Genomic DNA, 9,662 nt, shown 5'->3' with positions numbered 1-9,662 from the left:
TTTTCGTACAAACATGCATTTATTTTTATAGTTTTTGTGGAAAGTAAAGAGGCAAAACACATTTAATCAAAAACATCAAACACATTTGAACAAAGACTTATCTATTATGTATAAAGGAAAATATCCAAGACAATTTCTTTAAAATATACACAATTCTAACATAGTTATGCAATATATACATTCATATTTTGACAATCTGCCAAAATAAACAGGTACATATGAAACTATATTTACATAATGGCTACAGTTTCAGTCTTTAGAGTTCAAAGAAATAGTTAATATTTTCACTTATTTCACACTTTTCCCCCATGTTTCTCATTCACCTCTAGATTTTAAATTAACTTTTCAAATTGGTTAAAATGAGTATGCATACACAAAAGGGCATAGTCCTACAAAGTTTTTTATATAATTGTTTTATGTGTGGAAATTGAAATATGAAAGATGGATCAGGGATCTCAGTTTAAGGGATCCTGCCTTCTGTATGATGATGTCTTAATTTTTGAGATTTTCATATATTGGGTTATAGCTATATATCAGGACAGGTAAATACATTATAAAATTATACACTTTGTAACAATTTTTAGTATAATCACTTGTGTGACTATAATAAATTGGCTTTATTTTCTTTACTCTTCACATTTTGAAGATAATTTTTGATAACTATTTTACAAAAATAACATTGCTAGCTAGAAAAATTTCTGTCCAGTTAGGAGTTCTTATTTTGCTGCTGAAATGAGTGATGCACAATTTTAAATCTCCGTAGTTTCTTCATAAGTTATTTTACTATCTTACTATTTTATAAGCCTTGTGTGGCAGTCAAGTTTTTACCATATTCTATAGACCTTGTCTGTATACCATTTATGAAATGGAAATTTGAATTTGACATCTTTTATGCCCTCTACTGACTTTTAAAGCAAAAATATTGTTGAATAGGAACACATAGCTTTTATTTAAAAAATGTTTTTCCCCTGAATTTCTTGTATGAATACTCACCTTTGCTTAAAAGTGCTTGAGAAATACTGCCCCCCAGGAGGCATTTGACAATGTCTGGAGACATTTTTTGATTGTCCTGACTGTAGGGGGAGGATGCTCTGGCATCAAGTAGCTAGAGGCCAGGGATGCTGCTAAACATCATACCTTATAGGACAGGGCTGCTGTCCTACAAGGTACAGGACATTCCCTGCAAGGAAGAATCACCTGGCCCCAAATGACAGTAGTGCCCAGGTTGAGAGACCCTGCCCTGGTGTGATAAATGGTGCACAGACAAGTGGCTAATGGTTTATAGTAATTCAACTACTCCCTGTAAACAGTGTAAACTAGGCTGATTACCTAAGGCAAGGCTAACCAAAGCTTTCAAGTTCTGTATATGTATGTTTAGTACTTATTTAAGGAAGTACTCACCTAAAGAAGGTGAGACAGAGTAAAATAAAAGGAAGGTTGTGCTATAATTCTTTGTATAGCACATTGAAAAGCTAATATTTATATATACAGTACTAACTCTTTTTTTTTTTTTTTTAAACGGAGTCTTGCCCTGTCGCCCAGGCTGGAGTGCAGTGGCACGATCTTGGCTCACTGCAGCCTCCGCATCCCAGGTTCAAGTGATTCTCCTGCGTCAGCTTCCCGAGTAGCTGGGATTACAGCACCTGCCACTACGTCCAGCTAATTTTTGTGTTATTAGCAGAGATGGGGTTTCACTATATTGGCCAGGCTGGTCTCAAACTCCTGACCTCATGATCCACTGGCCTCGGCCTCCCAAAGTGTAGGGATTACAGGTGTGAGCCACTGTTCCCAGCCACACTGTTTTTTTAAATAGTCATTTTTTTTTTGAGACAGGGTCTTGCTATGTTGCTTAGGCTGGACTTGAACTCTTGGACTCAAGCGATCCTCCTGTCTCAGTCTCCCAAGTAGCTGGAGCTGCAGGCACACACCAGCATCACTAGCTGTTAAATATTCTTTATCAAGTTAATGACTAGTTTCTCTAGTCTTTTTTTTTTTTTTAAATAAAATTTTCATTGGAACAAAACAGCGAATTCTCACAGCTGTTAAAAGAATTGGACTCTGGCATACCTAACTAGAGAATACCATGCTATTTTTTCTATAAAACCCTGGCATTTTATGCCTTTTCTTGTTTGTTTTGTGTTGTCAATTACAAAGTAATTCTGTAAACAGTACAGACAGCCCTGGACTGCCAACATAGGGGCTGGGCCAGGGCAGTCAAGGTCGTCCATATGCACCTGGGCAGATAACCTGTTTTCCTCTGACATTTTTTTCCAAGTCAAATTCTTGGAAGATTGTCTATTTGTATTATAGAAATCCAGACCATAGACTTTTAAAACTAAAAGCATCACTGCTGAACTCCAGCTCAGTCTTCCCATTTTATAATGAGGACTCTGAAGTTTATAGAGGTCAAGGACTTGTCCAGAGCTTTAGATATGTAGTGTCTGTGCCCTTTTCCTCTAAGTTTCTCCTAGAGAATGTGGGGGCTCAGGAACAGAGAAAATTAGGTGCGAAAAGTAGAAATGTTTCTCAAAGTGTGGTCCATCTGCATCCTAGTGACTGGGGTGCCTGTTAAAATGCATATTGCTGGGCCTTATCCCAATCTGACCAAATCATCTCAGGATCTACCTTTTGGACAAACTTGCCAAGGTCAAATTCTTTCTTGTGGAAGTTTAAGTTCTTCAGAAACAAGACAGCCACAGAGGGTGCATCTGCCAATTTGGTGGCTTCCAGTGCCTCATCTGTAACTTCTCATGAAATCCTGAGATGTTTTACTTTACATTGTTTACATCCCCTCGCGTTCCAACATTTAGCAATTCACTGGAGCTTATTTTTCTTACTTGTTTAGCACTAAATGAAAATAGCTTCCTGAAGGTAAGGAGGTTATATACAGTAATTCATGCAAGTGTGTAAATTAAACAGGTGACTTTTCCCAATATCTAATGCACAGCAGTTATCCTGAAGGAGTGGGAACTTTGGATGAGGGGTAAAGGAGGGGATAACTTTGGACCACTGGAGAGAAAGTCAGGCTGTAGAGGGCTTCTATAATAATGGGACCACCAGGAGGTGGGAGAGTGGTTCAGTAAGGGAGGAGGAAGGTTGCCAAAGAAATACTCATCTTTCAGAAATTCACTAGGTTACTGCCAGTCACCCAAACAAGTCCTAAAAGGTAACTGTTGTGCCTCCTAAAAGAGAAAGGAAATGTCCTCCTTTTCCTTCCTCTGGCACAGGATGGGCCTCTAGCAGGTGGGATTTTACCTAAATGTTATATTCTGGGTTTTAAACAAAATTTTGTGCCTTGGTCTCTATATCGCCCCCTCTCCTAACTTAAATGGACATATAGGAGGTATACTCCAAGCTCAGTTATTCAAGCATGTTTTGATCATTAGAGCAAGATGGGGTGTGGAAGGGGCAGCCGTGCTCTAAAAGGAACCAACAACAAATTTTACCTAGTTTATAAATAAAATTATCACTTAGAAGTATCATCTGTGGCAACTTTGGATGAGCAGCATAAATTGAAAAACAACCTGTGTTTTTGTTAACATCAATAGTCATTAAAATATACACAAGTGGAAGTACGTACATATCAGGCACTTCCGCTTTTGTCGTTGCTGTTTAAAGACAAGTATTTTAAAGAAAACAGTTTTCCCCCTTAAAATCTGAGAGTATCATATTTTTCTTTAAAAGTTATCATGCTTGGAAGCATTTCATGTTTCTGACAAAATGCACATTAGAATGTAAACTCTGGGCCAGCCAGTTTAAAGATTACTTTTTTTCCCCATCATATAAAATAAGTCTTTTACCCATTATATCCCTACCCGCTCCCCGCACCTCCCCAACCCCCCACAATATCTTCATGCCAAACTGACCTGCAGTTTTCTCTTAAAATACCAGGTTAGTTTACCTATGACATGATTTAAAAAAAAAAGGGGGGGGGGGATTTAAAAAGAAATCCATTCACGCAAACAGCAAACTCTGGCTGGGATGCTGCCAGTTCCCACTGCAGGTAGGTCTGCTGGTTCAGCTATTGAGTTCTGTGGTCTCGTCAATCTCATCTGGATTTTTGGTCATCTTTTCATATTTTCTTTTGAAGAAGCCGAGCTGTAAAGGTGATGATACAAAAATGTTACCACTCGTAGCTTATTTTGTAAGGTGCCTCCCACCGCCTTGGCTGCGCACGTCCTCTGACACACCTCTGGGAATCCCTGAGGCTCTGAAGGGAGGTGTGCAGACTGATGACCTGGTATCTGTCACCCGCTAGAAGGAAACATCTATCTAGAGAGCTCAGCTGCATTGCGTAAAGCTACATTTGTCAGCGTCTACTTATTTGAAGCTGAACAAAACATGCAGGGCTCTGGATAAAAGGAAAGTTTAAAAGAAGATAAAATCCTTACTGGTTGTTTTTAATGACATGAGTAAGAAACTGTAAACAAACTTGCATTTCTTTTCTCCTTGTGATAGAGAAGGTACCATATAAAAACTGAGGTTGATGTTTTGTAAGCAAATTCAAGGCTGGCCTTCAGGAGCCCTGTATTTTAAAATATGAAGCTTTTCTTACCTTCCATAAAATTGCAACCAGAGCTAACAGCAAAAGGATTCCAGCAATTATACTTCCTATTATAACTCCTATTGGCACTTCGGCTTTCTCATCAGGTTTCATTATCATCAGGGGAATCTGGAAATGTCAGTTGACAGTTGAGTTATTTTAATACCACAAAAAAAGTGGGGAGATGGTCTAGTCCAATTCTCTCGTTCTGTAAGTGAAGGTCTACAGCTCTAGAAGGTGACATGATTTGCTCATGATGGCGTATCTCAAACACTGGCAGAACAATTTTAGAGAAAATCCTCCTGCAAAGTCCATCCAGCTAAAAAATACAACTTTTCTAGTTTCCCCCCTTTAACTACATCACTGTCTTGTGGCTACTTCATGCCTGAGAATCTCAGATGCTTATTTTACTTATGAAATAGAAACTTCCATTTCTAGCATACATTCAAATCAAGTGAAAGCATCATCAAGTGAAAGCAAACAGCTTTGGGGAGAGGAGTCGAAGAAACTCATTAACCCAACTTGATGGTGATGAAACCACAGCTTTGTATTGGGTCTAAAATACTAGGTTCACTTAAACCTCATTCCAAGTTGATATTGTTGGAAAAGTAGAAGTAGTATCTCAAGGGTCAAGTTGACCTTTTCAGTGGGAAAGTTGTCCTTGAGGCTACTTAGGATTCTTTATGTCTGCTTCCTGGCAATCTTTGAGAGGCTGTAATGGAATGGCTGCCCTGAGTTTTAACAGTAAAACTGTATATTCAGTTTTTAATTAATTAGGGGAAATTTAATTAATTGGGGAAAGAGTCTCAACCATTCTCTTTAGAAAATATTCCTAAAGAGCTATATGTAGAAGCAAAAGAAGGGGATAATATGTGTTTTATTTACTTGATTTAACATTAAATTGCAGTGGCAAATGAGCTGCTTTTTGTCATATAATTTATGGGCTGCACTAAACTTGCAGCTGACCTTGGCGACTGTATTTCTTTTCATTTGTATCTTCAAGAACTAAAATATAAGACTTGATAAATTTATGAATAAAGTGATGATAAATTCATGTAGCTCACTGCTTAATGGCAGTCATAAGCTTTCTTCTCTCTTTTCCACAGCTTTCTAACCCAAGGAACCACAGATCCCTATGGACCCATGACTATAGCATTTTGTGGATCAGATTTTTAAGTGGGCTAGGGATTCAAATAAATATAACAGACACTTAGAACATATGAAGTTATTATTTAGGTTAGATACCTTATTCAAAAATTTATCCAAATTAATGTTTAGATTAAAAAATTTTCATAGACACAACTGAGTAATATTAGGCTGGTGCAAAAGTAATTGCAGTCTTTGATATTAAAAATACTTTTTCTTTACTTTTTTTTTTTTTTTTTTGAGACAGAGTCTGGCTCTGTCATCCAGGATGGCGTGCAGTGGTGCAATCTCAGCTCACTGCAACCTCTGCCTCGCAGGTTCAAGTGATTCTCCTGCCTCAGCCTCCCAAGTAGCTTTGATTACAGGTGTGCACCACCACACCCAGCTAATTTTTGTCTTTTTAGTAGAGATAGGGTTTTACTATGTTGACCAAGCTGGTCTCAAACTCCCAACCTCAGGTGATTCGCCTGCCTCGGCCTCTCAAAGTGTTGGGATTGCAGGTTTGAGCCAATGCTCCCAGCCTTTCTTTACTTTTAATGGCAGATACCACAATTACTTTTGCACCTAGTAATTGGCTTCTGTTATTTATTAGTATTGCTTAGAGGAAACCAATAAAAGAAGAATCTAATGGGTTTGTTAAAATTGTTCATTTGAATTTCCGATTAATATATTTAATACTGCTTTCTAAAAACAGTTTTCAGTGGCGTTTCACATATTGTCTGAACACTGTTTTTCTAAAGTGAGCTTTTAAAAAATATCTATAATACTTCTCCCCGATGCTAAGTTCATAGCATTTTGAATTTGAAGCCCGCATTTCCTTTGGCTCCATTTCTGATTTTCCAGGCCCTAGTCTCTGAAGAGAGGGTGTGGGCTTTCACTGAGGCTCCTAAACCAGAGGCAGAGAAGCAAGCTCTGTTGTGTGGAATCATTTTTCCCTGGACAAGAGTGGGGCCCCAGTGCTGTGAGCTTTACTCTCAGGCATGGAGTGAGGAGGCCCAGAGTTCATGGGGCCATAACTTTTTGACCAAGTCTGTAGGCTGGAGCAGTGGACTGAGGCCAACTGCCAAGCTGGCCTTGGGGGCAGACTCTTAAACTGGCTTTCAACTCCTAACACAAGCATTGGGAGGAAAATGCTCAGGGCTCTGCCAGCAGATTAGCTGGGCATGGAAATCCCACTATATCTAAACATGGCACATTCTAACCAGAGATTTAGTGCTAAGGAAAATTATCTCATGCCAGCTTGTGGAACAGAGAGCCTTTGTTTTCTGTGAAAGTACATTTCTCTGTAAAAGCTTTTTTTTTTTTTTTTTTTTTTTTTTTTAATTCAAGGGGAGCATTTATAGTCCTCCAGAACGTACGATCTAATGAATGGACATGCCACACAGTATCAGTGTCTAGTTGTAAGGAGAACTATTTTTAAAAACCCTCTAATAAATGCATTATTTATTAAGCATGCTTCAGTACCTTTCTTTAAAAATTATTCAAAATATAATTTATGATTTAAATTAGCATAATTAGGTTTTGTGGCCTAAGCTCCAGACCATTTTGTATAAGCAGGAGGAGAAAGGAAGAACTGGTGCTGCTGGCTTAGTCATGAGAAGAGACACCCTGGAGTCCTAAACAACATAGAGCCCCTTTTGTTGTGCTGCTCACTGGATCACCACTTCTAGGAAAGCCAGCTTTGCTGACATGGGTGGGGGGCATGGAGGAGGGCAAGTATAGCACTGAACTTTTTAAGTAGCACACACCCTCGCCGAAATCTCAACATAATAAACATCAGATCTTTAAAGTTTTAGTAAGATGTTTCTACATACATGTAGGTGAGAAGAGTGACTACTCCGGGCTTTTAGAAATGGAATGCCTGTCACAGACCCTGAGGCTCACAAGGAAGGTGTGATATGCTCACCGTCACAGTGTTATCTTCGATCACGTATATCTCAGGGTTGTAGGTGTTGATTTCTGCAGCTGCCGTTAGCTGTACTGTCTGGAACGTTGACTGGAACATAAAGGAATATGTTTTATCCTAGCAGCAGAAAATGCAGAAAAGCTGGCATGCTTATGATTTATGTATTTATTTCCTGGTGGAATGTGACAAGAGCAAATAGTTCTGAAGACCTGTCCAGAATCTGTGCGTGTTTAAACCAGTGCTGTGTAACAGGACTGCCCGTCAGAAATACCTAGGGTAATTTTAAGATATGTAGATGCCTGCACCTTGCCACCACGAATCTACTTTTTGGGGTGGGATCAAGACATGAGTGGATTAAAATATCTCCCTGAGGAGATCTGAACTTGAGAACTGGGTTGAAAAACGAGGATTTAAAAATGAATTTAACTTGGAAGATCATAGTTCAGATTTTTTTTAAAATAAAGTTTATAACATGAGAGAAAATTGTAAGCTTGGCATCTTTGTATACTTACCTGAACAAGTCACACAATGGAATGGAAAACCGACATTTAAAAGGGAAGAGAATTTTCCTTCTGGGTACATGTGTGTAAAATAATACTGTTTGAAAGTGCATTTGAATTTGACCACCCATGGCTCTGAACTTTTCGGCTTGTTATATCACATCAGTATAACTTCAGATTTCCTATCTAAGTGTTTCTATCAAATAACACTTAATTTGGGGCAGGTATGTAGGAAGGATATTTTATGCTGCTGTTACTGGTAACTTCCTAATTCAAAATAACTTTACATTCATTCCTCCATCTAGTTACAGAAAAAGAGCCTAGTTTTCAGCCAGGCACAATGGCTCATATCCATAATCCCAGCACTTTGGGAGGCTGAGGGGGGTAGATTACCAGAGGTCAGGAGTTCAAGACCAGCCTGGTCAATATGGCGAAACCCCATCTCTACTAAAGAATATAAAAAAATTAGCCGGGTGTGATGGTGGGCGCCTGTAATCCCAGAGACTTGGGAGGCTGAGACAGGAGAATCACTTGAACCCGGGAGGCGGAGGTTGCAGTGAGCTGAGATCGAGCCACTGCACTCCAGCCTGGGCAACAGAGCAAGGCTCCTCTAAAAAGAAAAAAAAAAAAAAAAAAAAAAAAGGTCTATTTTTCAATAGAAACATTATTGATGTGTCTATTTCACTATTTTCTCTATATTAGGTCTGATGCTACTGTAAAGTAGAATGCAGTGCTCACATGTTAGAGCTGCTTTCACATGCTGTGGCTACTAGGACTCAGTTTTTCTGGTTACTAGGGCACATTATTGAACATACTCTATGAGGTAATTTGCTAAACAATATCTGGGAGCCAGAAAGACTGTATTTCCAAAAACCGAGCATTTTATTTCCTTTCCACTGGCTCAGTCTCTGGTTACTGTTAATTTTCTCAAGCTAGATGACTGGATCAGAAATTAACCATGCTCACCAGTCTCTTAAACATATTATTGGGGGAAACATTAAGAGTATTGATAATGGTTTAAGTTTAAGAAAAAAACTGGCAGTTGAGTAAATACTGGTTTCATAATCCCCAAAGACTAAAGATGAAAGAATTTTTCTTATAGCATTCTCAAAATAGGCCCTTCTCACAGGCACACAATATCCTACTTATTAACACAGGGTTAATAAGTAGACGTAGGCATGGCACACACATCTGGAGAGTGAAGGAACGCACCTGCTAGCATTCAAGAAGACTTCTCCTTACAAATGGCAGCAACTCTATCATCAATTTGGAGGCCTGATCAATCACTTTGTAATGAAATTACTTGAAATGTTAAGTTGTCTTGCACTACATCAGAGAAAAGGTAGCAACAAAAGGCAGTGCATCAATGGGTTCAAATACAGGAAATGAAATCCATATTTCAGACGGGACCTCCTGGCCGGGCGCGGTGGCTCAAGCCTGTAATCCTAGCACTTTGGGAGGCCGAGACGGGTGGATCACGAGGTCAGGAGATCGAGACCATCCTGGCGAACACGGTGAAACCCCGTCTCTACTAAAAAATACAAAAAAACTAGCCGGGCGTGGCGGC

General features: G+C 39.0%; 1 protein-coding gene across 1 annotated transcript in view; it reads right to left on the bottom strand.

The window, feature by feature from the left end:
- ITGA2 (integrin subunit alpha 2) overlaps window positions 1–9,662 on the bottom strand; it is a 107,392-nt gene continuing 97,730 nt past the window's right edge. The window contains exons 28-30 of the mRNA XM_031666154.1: window positions 7,596–7,685; window positions 4,556–4,672; window positions 1–4,098 (exon numbers count right to left, since the gene is read on the bottom strand). Coding sequence (XP_031522014.1) covers window positions 4,018–4,098; window positions 4,556–4,672; window positions 7,596–7,685 — 288 coding nt within the window. The 3' untranslated portion in view covers window positions 1–4,017. The remainder of the gene's footprint in view (window positions 4,099–4,555; window positions 4,673–7,595; window positions 7,686–9,662) is intronic.

The sequence above is a fragment of the Papio anubis genome, chromosome 5 (genome assembly GCF_008728515.1).
Source record: "Papio anubis isolate 15944 chromosome 5, Panubis1.0, whole genome shotgun sequence".
Taxonomy (NCBI): Eukaryota; Metazoa; Chordata; class Mammalia; order Primates; family Cercopithecidae; genus Papio; species Papio anubis.
This window is presented reverse-complemented; position numbering and strand designations above follow the sequence as displayed.